Here is a 12912-nt window from a genome sequence, read left to right on the forward strand (position 1 = left end):
TGTGCAGTTGGGGAGGTCTCCTTGACCTCAGGAGTGGTAGATGTGGTCATTTATCTCTTTACTCCAACAGAGCTCAGCTCCTGCCATTAACTTTTTCCTTGAAGTGTCAGGGGGAGACAAACCCCAATTTACTCAGCTTGACAAATTCCAGCTGCTCAGCCCAGAGCCCATCCACCTCCCACCTCATTTCCAGCATCAGTTCCCATGCCAATTAAAAAAAAACAAAAAACCTAAGCTAAATCACTGAAAAATATAGAAACAAAAAGGTATGTATTTATTCATTGTTGCAGCTCTACTTCCTTCTTGCATGCAGTTGCCCCGATTACTGTCCCTAATCTTCTATGAACAGAATGGTTTTCTTTGTGTTGTATTTTGTCATATCCTACACACTGAAATGTCCTCGTTGGTCTCCTCTTGTCTATACACTGTCATTAATTATTCTTACAGATGTCTATTTCTCTCACTCACTTTTCCAAGACCTCCTTCCGTTCCTTCATACCCAATAGCAATCCTAGACCCTCTTCTCTAAAAATAGTTCTGCATTGTTTTAAGGCAGTAGCAGCTTTACACGATAACAAAAGTTTCATAATTATGAATAAGGAGACTTGGATTAACAGGAGACTAAGGTCTAATATGGAAAGATCTGGAAAGACAGAAGATTAGGGATTATCCATTTAAATTTACTTAAATGACATAAAATGGCAAACCAAATGGTAGGATAGCCTAAGAAAGATCTTAAGTGCTGAGTTTCCTTCAATCCGAGAATCAGGCATAGAATGTGTTTGGGACTTGTTACAAATACAATTTGCTTGAGAATTTTATGAAATCATAACAGTGATTGAGCAGGTCTGGGTTCAAATAGAAAGGGAGGATTAAATGGGAGGTAAGTGGAATAAAGGAAAGAGCTCAGGATTTGAATTTCTAGTGATTTAGACTTCTTGATATGTTGCATTTTCATTTTAATTCGGTTCAAAGTATTTTCTAATTTTCCTATGATTTCTTCTTTGAGTTAGGGGTTGCTTAAAAATGTTTTTTTTTTAATTTCCAAAAACCTGGGGATTTCCTACAATTTTTCTGGGGTTGATTTCTAATTTAGTTCCACTGTTGTCAGAAAACATAATTTTTATGAGTTCAATCCTTTCAAATTTATTAAGCCTTTTTTGTAGTCCAACATAGGATCTATCTTGCAGAATGATCCATGCAAATGTAAAAATGTAAAATTTTTGCATATTTAACCATCTTTAGAGACAGTGTTCTATATTTGTCAGTTACTTTGAGTGGATTCATAGTATTATTTCAGTCTTTTCTGTTCCTGCTAATTTTGGATAGTTTCTTGCTTTTATCTTTAATAGTTCCTCTCCTTTGCCTTCTTTAGATTTACTTTGTTCTTTAGCTTTTTGAGAATTCAACTCACTTATTGTTTTCTTTTTATTGTTATAATTATTTAAGATTATGAAATTACCTGTCATCACTGCTTTAAGTTTCTCCCACAAATTCTTGTACCATGTTGTACACGGTTTGGTCTGTATTTCCCTCGCCATTTGTTGAATAGAAAGCTTTTTTTAAAAAAAGATTTTCAGGCAGAAAGACCTTTTGAAATTATGCTATTAATTTATAGTTAAATATTGCCTGCCATATCAGTAAACAAAGGATGTTGCAGCCATCAAGCCATCACATTACAGCTGCCCTGATGGTGAGCCTTGAGGAAACTCAGGATGAGAAAACACAGGATCCTGGCCCCAGATAGCTGAGGTGCATATCAAAAGAACGATTTCAGTGAGTCCAGACTTTGCATCTTCCCATACATAAAAAAAGCACTGGAGAGGGCAGACAGCAGAAGCAAGAAGAACTATAATCCTGCAGCCCATGGAACAAAAACCACATTCACAGAAAGATAGACAAGATGAAAAGGCAGAGGGCTATGTATCAAATGAAGGAACAAGATAAAACCCCAGAAAAACAACTAAATGAAGTAGAGATAGGCAACCTTCCAGAAAAAGAATTCAAAATAATGATAGCGAAGATGATCCAGGACCTTGGAAAAAGAATGGAGGCAAACATTGAGAAGATGCAAGAAATGTTTTACAAAGACCTTGAAGAATTAAAGAACAAACAAACAGAAAAAAATGATAAAATAACTGAAATGAAAAATACACTAAAAGAATCAATAGCAGAATAACTGAGACAGAAGAACGGATAAGTGACCTGGAAGACAGAATGGTGGAATTCACTGCCACGGAACAGAATAAAGAAAAAAGAATGAAAAGAAATGAAGACAGCCTAAGAGGCCTCTGTGACAACATTAAACGCAATAACATTTGCATTATAGGGGTCCGAGAAGAAGAAGAGAAAGGACCTGAGAAAATATTTGAAGAGATTATAGTTGAAAAATTCCCTAACATGGGAAAGGAAATAGCCACCCAATTCCAGGAAGAGCAGAGAGTCCCAGGCAGGATAAACCCAAAGATAAACACACCAAGACACATAGTAATCAAATTGACAAAAATTAAAGGCAAAGAAAAATTATTAAAAGCAACAAGAGAAAAATGACAACATACAAGGGAACTACCATAAGGTTAACAGCTGATACAAACGTCTCAAATTAACAATCTAATCTTACACCTAAAGGAACTAGAGAAAGAAGAACAAACAAAACCTGAAGTTAGTAGAAGGAAAGAAGTCATAAAGATCAGAGCATAAATAAACGAAATAGAAACAAAGAAAACAATAGCAAAGATCAATAAAACCAAAAGCTGGTTCTTTGAGAAGATAAAAAAATTGATAAACAATTAGCCAGACTCATCAAGAAAAAGAGGAAGAGAAGACTCAAATCAATAAAATTAGAAATGAAAAAGGAGAAGTTACAACAGACACCACAGAAATACAAAGCATCCTAAAAGACTACTACAAGCGACTTTATGCCAATAAAATGGACAACCTGCAAGAAACTGACGAATTCTTAGAAAGGTATAACCCTCCAAGACTGAACCAGGAAGAAATAGAAAATATGAACAGACCAATCACAAATAATGAAATTGAAACAGTGATTAAAAATCTGCCAACAAACAAAAGTCCAGGACCCGATGGCTTCACAGGTGAATTCTATCAAACATTTAGAGAAGAGCCAACACCCATCCTTCTCAAACACTTCCAAAAAATTGCAGAGGAAGGAACACTCCCAATCTCATTCTATGAGGCCACCATCGCCCTGATACCAAAACCAGACAAAGATACTACAAAAAGAGAAAATTACAGACCAATATCACTAATGAATATAGATGCAAAAATCTTCAACAAAATACTAGCAAACAGAATCCAACAACACATTAAAAGGATCATACACCATGATGAAGTGGGATTTATCCCAGGGATGCAAAGATTCTTCAATATTCACAAATCAATCAATGCGATACACCATATTAACAAATTGAAGAATAAAAACCATATGATCATCTCAAGAGATGCAGAAAAAGCTTTTGACAAAATTCAACACCTATTTATGATAAAAACTCTCCAGAAAGTGGGCATAGAGAGAACCTACCTCAACATAATAAAGGTCATATACAACAAACTGACAGCAAACATCATTCTCAATGGTGAAAAACTGAAAGCATTTCCTCTAAGATCAGGAACAAGACAAGGATGTTCATTCTCACCACTATTATTCAACATAGTTTTGAAGCCCTATCCATGGCAATCAGAGAAGAAAAGAAATAAAAGGAATACAAATTGGAAAAGAAGAAGTAAAACTGTCACTGTTTACAGATGACATGATACTATATAGAGAGAATCCTAAATATGCCACCAGAAAACTACTAGAGCTAATCAATGAATTTGGTAAAGTTGCAGGATACAAAATTAATGCACAGAAATCTCTTGTATTCCTACACACTAACAACAAAAGATCAGAAATAGAAATTAAGGAAACAATTGCATTCAGCACTGCAACAAAAAGAATAAAATACCTAGGAATACACCTACCTAAGGAGGTAAAAGACCTGTACTCAGAAAACTGTATGTCACAGATGAAAGAAATATAGAGACTGTCATACAGAGTGAAGTAAGTCAGAAAGCGATAAACAAATATCGTATATTAACGCATATATGTGGAACCTAGAAAAATGGTACAGACGAACCGGTTTTAGGGCAGAAATTGAGACACAGATGTAGCAAACAAACGTATGGACACCAAGAGGGGAAAGTGGTGGTTGTGGTGGTGGTATGATGAATTGGGAGATTGTGATTGACATGTATACACTAATATGTATAAAATGGATGACTAATAAGAACCTGCTGTATAAAAAATAAAGTAAAATTCAAAAATAAAATAAAAATAAAAAAACTCTTCCTTATGGTAAGTTACCAAAACAAATAAATAAATCTCTTCCTTATGGTAAAAGTAACAACAAGAAAAAGCCCTGAATTCCTTAACTTGAGATGTGTGGTTTTCTTTAATCAACAGTAATCTTTTGATGTTCCGACTACCTGCTCTTTGTTGCAAAAACTCCTATAATATCCTGGCTTCCCCATTTGCCTCTTTGGAGCAGCCCCTCAGAGCTAAGATGCTGTGTCCCAAGCTTAAGGCCTCAGTTTTGGCCATAAAATAAAACATAAGTCTCAACGTTTAGGTTGTGCGTTTTTTTTCAGTCGGCTATTGTTTGCTCTGTCTCGTACGGAGAGTTAGCATGTTCATGTCTCCCATTAGTGATGTACTTCTATTTCTCTTTTCATCTACCGATATTCACAACTGTTTTATAACCCTGTGCACTGCAGCTTGCAGCCTCACACGGTGTTCTTCTCCGCTGTGCCCTCCGGTCGGAACTCTACCCGGTGTGGCGTCCAAACCCGAGCGCCAACCCCTGCACGGAGAGGGACTCTGCGCGGGCAGGCGCGGGCAGGCGCGGGCAGGCGCTGGCAGGGAGGAACACCGGGCGCTTGCAAAGCCAGCCAGCCCGCCTTTCCCGTCAGCCTCCGCCGCTCTCCCCAGGCCCTCCGCCTCCTCCGCAGGGTGTTCTGGGAGATGTCGTTTTTTGCCGGCCGCTCCTGGTCGCGTGACGTACTTCCGCGTGCGCCGCACCCCCACCTCAGCGGAGTAAGCGCCTAGCGGGCTGCAGCCTGCGGAGCGACTGTGCACAGAGGCGGGCCGGGGACGTACTGTTTCCTTGGCCGCGGAGCTGGCGGAGACGCGAAGGTACCCTGGCCCGGAACGTCCTGTGCGCACCAGGCTCTTGGCCGCCTGAACCCCCACGGTCGATCCGGGCGTGGAGGCGGCCAGCCCGGCCTCGGTCCCTCCCGCCTCACGGCTGCGGAACGGTACAAACTCATCGCCCCGGTTCCCTCCGCCCGGTCCCGGAGCCCGCGTCCCTGCGAGGGACTCAGCCCCGACGGGCAGGTGCCTGGTGCCCGCGGACCCTCCCTCCGTGGGGCGCGAAGCCCCTGCTGGGTGGGCGGGGTGGGAGCAGCCGGGAGACCCTGCACGAAACAGCGCGGGATGGCCAGCAGGTCCCGGACAGCTTCGTGTTGGGTGAGTCGGGACTTTCTCCCTTGCGCAAGCTGACTGGGCCGTGAGCGTAGCCGTTTTCATCCCGTGACGGCCACACCAGGGCCTGAACTCGCGTGTTCGCCGCCGTCCGCCTGGGTCTCCAGGAACGTTCCTCGTCTTCGGGCATTTTGTGTCCGGTGCCCTGTCCTTCGGCAGGTACCCTGTTTTATGGTCTACAGCGGCCCCTGAATTCTGAGGGCAGCGAGGGTCCTCGTGAAGGAAGTGATCCTCTGTCGTTTCAGGTTTCTCACACACAAGTACGGAGTTGTCTTCGTGTCCAGCCCTTTCGGGCCCCATCAGGGAAATTAACCTCCTCTTTGTTCATTCACTTGTTGAGATGCTCATACACCGAGTGTCTTTGTGTGCTGACGCTGAGACTGGCGCTGGCAGTGCGAAGGAATTACGTACGTTTCTTGCTTTCGAGAAGCTGCGGTCTCTTGTGGAGGGTGGTCGCTGGGCAGGGTGGCGGGCGGGTTCGAGGGCTCAGAGCCGGAAGGATCCGCGTCGCGAGGGGAGAGGGCCAGTGGACCGAGCCGTTGGCGCGCTGCTCGTGTTTCCGGCCTTGAGAACACTGTTGGAAGAGGTATCCAGGGGCCGAGCGGGCTTGTAGGTGTTCGAAGCGCAGTGCCTGTCGTCGGGTCTGTAGGCTTGGGTAGGGGTTTTCGACTAACATGTGCAGATTAAAGGCGCCTGTGTTCGGGGGAGCGCAGGGTACGACGAGGAGAGCCCCAGGAGGGACCAGTAGAGGACTCGGGGCAACCAGGACGGCGGTGCCGAAGGGCTGGGGTGCAAGGGAGGTGACAGAACATTTGGAGAGTGGTTTCTTCCGCTGCAAATTTGAGAAAAGAGAGCTTCCTAGAAGCCATGATACGAAATGCCTCAGGAGTATTTCATGAGGCCGAAAGGTGCCGCCTGGACTTGAGAATGTGTGGGTCTTAAGCAGCTTTTCCAGAGCAGAGAGAATGTCGGGGGTGGTGCAGGTGGTCAGTTCCTGAGGGGCGAAGGGATTGCATGCGACTGTGGGCAGCAGGATGTAGAGAAGCGATTAGTAATAGTATAGACACTTTTTTAGGTGATCAAGTGTGACAGCAAGAGTTTGGGTGTCAGGGGAGAAGGGATTTCACCGAGGCGGCCGGAGGGGTGCAGTTAACCTCAAAATCGATGAACTTTTTGCTTTTAAACAATAACTATACAGAGAGTACAACGAGAGAAAACGTATTTGCAGTAGCAACTGGAAAAGATAAAATAAGTGACCATAAGGGCACAGACCTGAAAGAAGAAGACTTCACAACTGTTGGATAATATTAATAGGCACCACTCTTGGCCCAGCCACTTCGTGTGTGTGGCGTCATTAGCACCTCACGGCCCTGTGAGGCAAGTATGTCCCCATTTTACAGCTGAGGAAACTGGGGAGCCTGCCAGGTCCCAAACTAGTAAGGGAAACAAGGACACGAGGGTGGCAGAGCTGAGATTCAGACCCATGCAGAGTGTCTTCAGAGCCTGTGCTCTTATTGCCTCTTAAGACCTAAAAGACTTGAACAAATGTAGACAGTCTTTCCTTGTTTTTGAGTGCACGTGTTTAGCAAGCCTTCATTGGCTATTATTCCAGGTAATTTTCTAGGGCATGCAGGGGTGAACAAGACTGACAGGGCCCATGACCCCGTGAAGGGTATGGGAGATGGTTAGACACACCAGGGGACATCAGGAGCAAAGTTGTGAGTGCTCCTGCATGAGAGGCTGGGTGGCTACTTCAGACTGGCAACCCTGTCCTGAGGCAGCATTTAAGCAGAGTCTGAATGACAGCTGGATGATCATGGGAGGATGGGGGCGCAGAACAGGAAGCAGCTAAGTCAGTGGCCTTAAGGTGAGAACCGGCAGGTGCCCTGTCTAGTGGAAAGGAGGCGTGCGGCAGGAACGGGGAGGGAGCGTGCGAGAGCAAGGCTGGATTGTGTAGGGCCCTTTCAGTAGGCAAAGGATCATCTGGAAAGCCCTAAAGTTTATTACATTTTATGTTTTATTTTGAAATAATTTCAAAACTAGAGAAGTTACAAGAATAGTATAAAATAATCTGTATTGTATTAAAAAAAAAAGCACCCTTCACCCAGATTCCCCAGATTAGCTCTGTCATTCTCTCTTTACTTGTGTGTGTGTGTGTGTGTGTGTGTGTGTGTGTGTGTGTACATGAATTGGTATAAAGGGAACAGCCACAGAGACTGAAGTTCAATGTTACTTTCTACCAGAGCCTCTTTCCCCTCTCCTCTGTTGTGCAGTTGGGGAGTGACTGATCACCTCATCTAAACAGACATTGAGCTGGTTTGGGGCTGGGGTGCTGCTTTAGTTCGACTCGGTTCACCTGTATTTTCAGCGGGGTGTGCCGATCACAGGCTCCTCCCTCGCAGTACTTTGTGTCCTAAGTGCCTTGAGACTATGGGAGAGTCAGTCTGCCATTCCCGCCCAGTTCCTGTACTGACCGCACTCAGCAAATGCCCCAGGGGGACAGCCTGCTGTCCAGGGGGACATCGAAGGCTCCACTGGTTTCTCTTTCTCCTGGTGTCGTCCTCTGTCTCAGCTGACCCCGTCCCACCTGTTCTCAGGCTCGACAAATGCCCTTGGCGAAGTAAACAGCCAGCCAGCTCTTAGCTCACCTGGAAAGAGCTCTCCTCTCTCTGAAATTTGGTTCATTTAGTCCTCCTTGCTTCCGTGGGTCTCTGATGTTCATGAGGATTGTAACTTACCATTAATTTTTTAGTTGTAGCAGCAGTAGTCCAAATGTATGATTTTATTTATTGTGAATAAGTGTTAGAAAAGAAATATCTTCTTAGCATTTTGATTGAGAATTCATTGAATTTATAAATTAATTTGTTGAAAATTAATATCCTTATACCACATTGAGTCTACTTATCATAAATGTTACTCGATTACTCAGGCCTCTTTTTTTTTCTTTTTTTAAAAAATATAAAAATGTTTGAAATTTAGTTGATATACAGTATTATGGTAGCTTCAGGTGTACTACATAGTGATTTGACATTTACATACATTATGAAATGATCACTGCCCCAAGGCTGATAATCGTCCCAGTACAAAGTTATTACAGTATTATTGACCATATTCCTTATGCTGCATCCCCGTGGCTAATTTATTTTATAAATGAATGTTTGTACCTCTTAATCCCCTTTACCTATTTCACTCACCCCTCTACCTCTGGCAACCACCTTTTTGCTCTCTGTGTCTATGAGTCTGTTTTTGTTTTGTTTATTTGTTCATTTAATTTTTTAGATTCCACATATAAGTGAGGTCATATGGTATTTGTATTTCTGTCTGATTTATTTCACTTAGCATAATACCCTCTAGTTCCATCCATGTTGTCACAGATGGCAAGATTTTGGGTTTTCCTTAATGGCTGAGTAATGTTCGTGTGTATGTGTGTGTGTGTGTGTTTGTGTGTGTGTAGCACATATTCTGTATCCATTCATCTATCACTGGACACTTACGTTGCTTCCATATCTGGGCTATTGTGTTTTCTTTGCCTTTGCATTTATGTATTTTATCACATGTGTATTTTTCGATAAGTTTTTCTCTATTTTTAAGCTTTATTCCTGAGTACTTTCTAGATTTGTTGTGGTTCTTATTACATTTTCAAGTTGGTTACTGTTGATGTATGAAAGAGCTGTTACATGTTGATTTTTTAACTGCCACCCTGCCGATGTTTCTTATCGGTTCTCATGTTATGCCAGCTGTTTCTGTTAGGTTTTTTAGTCAGAAAATCAGATGTTTGTAGATAATGACAGTAGTTTCTTCTTGCTTAGTGTTTATCGCTGGCATTTTGCTTTGTTCCTGCTGTGCTGGGTCCTCTGGGACAGTGCTGACTAGCAGAGTTGATGTGAGCGTCCGTGTCTTGTTCCTGATTTTAGTTTCACACAAAGTATGATTTTTTTTATAGGCTTAGGGAAATTACTTTTACCTGTAACAAACTGAATTCCGATTTTTAAAAGCGTTAAATTTCCTCATAGTACTTTATTTATTTATTTTTTTTTTTATTAATTAATTAATTAATTTATGGCTGTGTTGGGTCTTTGTTGCTGTGCACGGGCTTTCTCTAGTTGCGGTGAGCGGGGGCTACTCTTCATTGCAGTGTGCCGGCTTCTCACTGCGGTAGCTTCTCTTGTTGTGGAGCACAGGCTCTAGGCGTGTGGGCTTCAGTAGCTGCGGCACACAGGCTCAGTAGTTGTGGCTCACGGGCTTAGTTGCTCCGTGGCATGTGGGATCTTCCCGGACCAGGGCTCGAACCCGTGTCCCCTGCATTGGCAGGCGGATTCTTAACCACTGTGCCACCAGGGAAGCCCCCCTCATAGTACTTTATTTCATCTATTGAGATGATTGTCCTCCATTAATGTACTAATGTTACTTATTTCTTTGATATGGTTGTGTTTTTTTTTTTAAAGTTTGGACTGTCCTTTAAATTTCTGGATAAACTTCATTCATAGTTTGCTATGTATATATGTACAGGATTTGTTTTACTCTATTAGTGTCTTTATCTAGGTATTTTTAATAAATGAGATTGGACTACAGTTTGTGCTGTCCTTGCCTGCTCTGTAGGGTTGTACAGGTTTTGTGTGATGGGTTTCCTATCATTTCCTGGCTCTACATCAGATTAGATATGGGAGAAATTTTCTGTTCCTTGGATGTTGATAGAACTTACTTTTCAAGATAGTGTGGGACTGTTGTGTTTATGGAGAGGGTATACCTTTGATTACTGTTTCAGTTTATTTTATGACCATGGGCTAGTCAGTCTGGTCTTCCTAATTCTTTCTAGGCAAATTTTGGTTATTTTATTTTCCTAGGAAATTTTCCATTTCTTCTAAGTTTTCAAATTTACTGGAAGAAATTTGTAAATACAGTCAGTTCTGCTATCATGTTTGCTTTAAGGATGTAAATTTGTTTCAACATGATTGATATCTTAGGGAACAATGTGAGCTTTCTGACTGATTTCAGGCAAGCCTCTTTTCACCACTTTATACTAACCTACGGCCCTTCTGACACGCAAACATCAGGCGTTTTTCAAGGTACAGTGCCATATTTATGGTAGTATTTATGTATTTCTCAGATCAAACGTGTAAAACTGCTACTGTTTTTATTAAGGTTCCTGATTTTCTTTTTTCCTGTGTGCTACAAAGGTGTCACACCCCAACCCTGCTCTTCCCATAAGCTGGAGACTTTGCATAGTGGTGATTTTTTTTGTAACATCACATTATAGCAGAACTGCTTGTGTATAGTGATCGTTTATGAATTTTAAAATCCCTTTTCTATCTTAGAGTCATGCACCCTGTCTTGGTCATTCCCTCTTTTCTTTCTTTTCTTTTTTTTAAATTTATTTATTTTCTTTATTTTTTTGGCTGCTTCGGGTCTTAGCTGCGGCATCTTTCATTGTGGGGCAGGCTCTTCCTTGTGGCACGCGGGCTTCTCTTTTTTTTTTTTAATTTTATTTATTTATTCATTTTTGGCTGCGTTGGGTCTTCATTGCTGCCTGTGGGCTTTCTCTAGTTGCGGGGAGCAGGGACTACTCTTCGTTGCAGTGCGTGGGCTTCTCATTGCGGTGGCTTCTCTTGTTGCAGAGCACAGGCTCTAGGCACACGGGCTTCAGTAGTTGTGGCACACGGGCTCAGTAGTTGTGGCTTACGGGCTCTAGAGCGCAGGCTCAGCAGGTGTGGCACACGGGCTTAGTTGCTCCATGGCATGTGGGATCTTCCCCGACCAGGGCTCGAACCCATGTCCCCTGCATTGGCAGGCGGATTCTTAACCACTGTGCCAGCAGGGAAGCCCCCGGGCTTCTCTCTAGTTGTGATGCGAGGGCTTCAGGGCACGCGGGCTCTGTAGTTGTGGAGCTCGGGCTTAATTGTCCCACGGCATGTGGGATCTTAGTTCCCCGATCAAGGGTCGAACCCGCTTCCCCTGTATTGGAAGGCGGATTCTTTACCACTGGACCACCAGGGAAGTCTCCTCATTTCTTGATTATGCTTGCCCAATTAAATTTTTTTGTAGTATTTCCTTTGTATTTTGTTTTTATTCTTATCAAGCTTAAAAATAGCAAAAGGCTTAAAATAAAATACACTCTCTGCTCTACCCCTTTCTTCTTCCATCCTGTCCCTTTGGTCTGCGTTTGCTCTTGTGGCATCTGCCTCAGGCCTTGCTTCCTGTTTCTCCTCCCCCCTGCATGAATGCCCTGGACTTGATGTCACGGCTTCATTTTTCTCCATCACGACCTCAGACGTGCCCTGTCAGCTGTCCCTCCCCGGCCCTGGTAGTCATCTTGGCAAGAGCCAAGTATTTGGATGTCAGTTAACTTCCAGGCGTTGGAAAGTCCAGGCTACAGTCCAACCCCTTTTCTTCCCCGACTCAGGCTGTGGGAGATGGGAGGCTCTTCTCTTTATTCCCACTTCAATTTTTGTCCCTGTGGGAGTTCCTCGTGGGTTGGGATGGGAAGCTCCTGTCATCTGGTGGTCAGTCCCCAGCACGACGGGGATCGCTTGGAGCCTGTGACAGGGCTCTACCCTGTATTTCCACTGGCCTCTGAGGCTCCCCCAGAGTTGCACTCACTGTGTCTTCCCCGGGGTCCCCCTCGCTGCAGGCAGCGTTCTTGGGGAGGAGCCTGTTAGGGCGTCAGTCGGGGCTCCTCTAGCTGCTGCTTCCCATCCCTCCCTTTCTCGTCCTGCAGGCTTCCCAACCTGTAGAGGGCAGTGTCTTCCGTTTGCTCGGCCAGATCCTTGCCTTCTCCTCGACGTCCTTCTCTCTCTCTCTGCGCTGTCGTCTCCACCGGGGCGTCTCTGCCACTGGCTTCACTGGATGCCTGGGACCCAACCACGACTCCTTACCCCCGTGCTCTTAGTCCAGCCCCAGGGACCTTCATCTTTCACTGGAACTAGGACCCCTCCCCTCTCCGTGGCAGTCAGAATGGTCTCAGGTGGGGGTCAGAGCGTGCCACCCTGTCCAAGGCCTTCCGGGGGCTTCTCCTCCTGTGGAATGAAATCCAAGTCCTTACCACGTCCTTGAGCCCTGCAGGCCAGTGCCTTTGTTTTCATGCTGCGTGGAAGGCTCTTCCCGAAGAAATCTCAGAGCTCATTCTCACACTGCTTGTGTTTCTGCCCAAATGTCGCCTCAGCAGGGGGCTCCTGATGACCCATCTGAGATAGCGCCTGTGTCTTCCTCCCTGCCTCTCTCCCATGAAGCTGCTGGAGGCCTGTCAGAGCACTGTCACCGCCTGCGTGCTAGGTGGCTGTGTGTTTACTGGCATCTCCCCTGCAGGAATGGAAACCCACTGAAGACAGGGACTGTGTCCACGGTTGGTGCCTAATAAGTACTTATTGAATGATCCC

The 12912-nt window shown here is 44.2% G+C and overlaps 1 protein-coding gene across 1 annotated transcript in view; it reads left to right on the plus strand.

Moving 5' to 3' along the window:
* The first annotated feature begins 5109 nt into the window (after positions 1 to 5109).
* LOC112396238 (zinc finger protein 84) overlaps positions 5110 to 12912 on the plus strand; it is a 95339-nt gene continuing 87536 nt past the window's right edge. The window contains exon 1 of the mRNA XM_024739901.1: positions 5110 to 5524. Within this exon, the coding sequence (XP_024595669.1) occupies positions 5492 to 5524 (33 nt within the window). The 5' untranslated portion in view covers positions 5110 to 5491. The remainder of the gene's footprint in view (positions 5525 to 12912) is intronic.

Source organism: Neophocaena asiaeorientalis, unplaced genomic scaffold (assembly GCF_003031525.2).
Source record: "Neophocaena asiaeorientalis asiaeorientalis breed wild unplaced genomic scaffold, Neophocaena_asiaeorientalis_V1.1 scaffold757, whole genome shotgun sequence".
Lineage (NCBI taxonomy): Eukaryota > Metazoa > Chordata > Mammalia > Artiodactyla > Phocoenidae > Neophocaena > Neophocaena asiaeorientalis.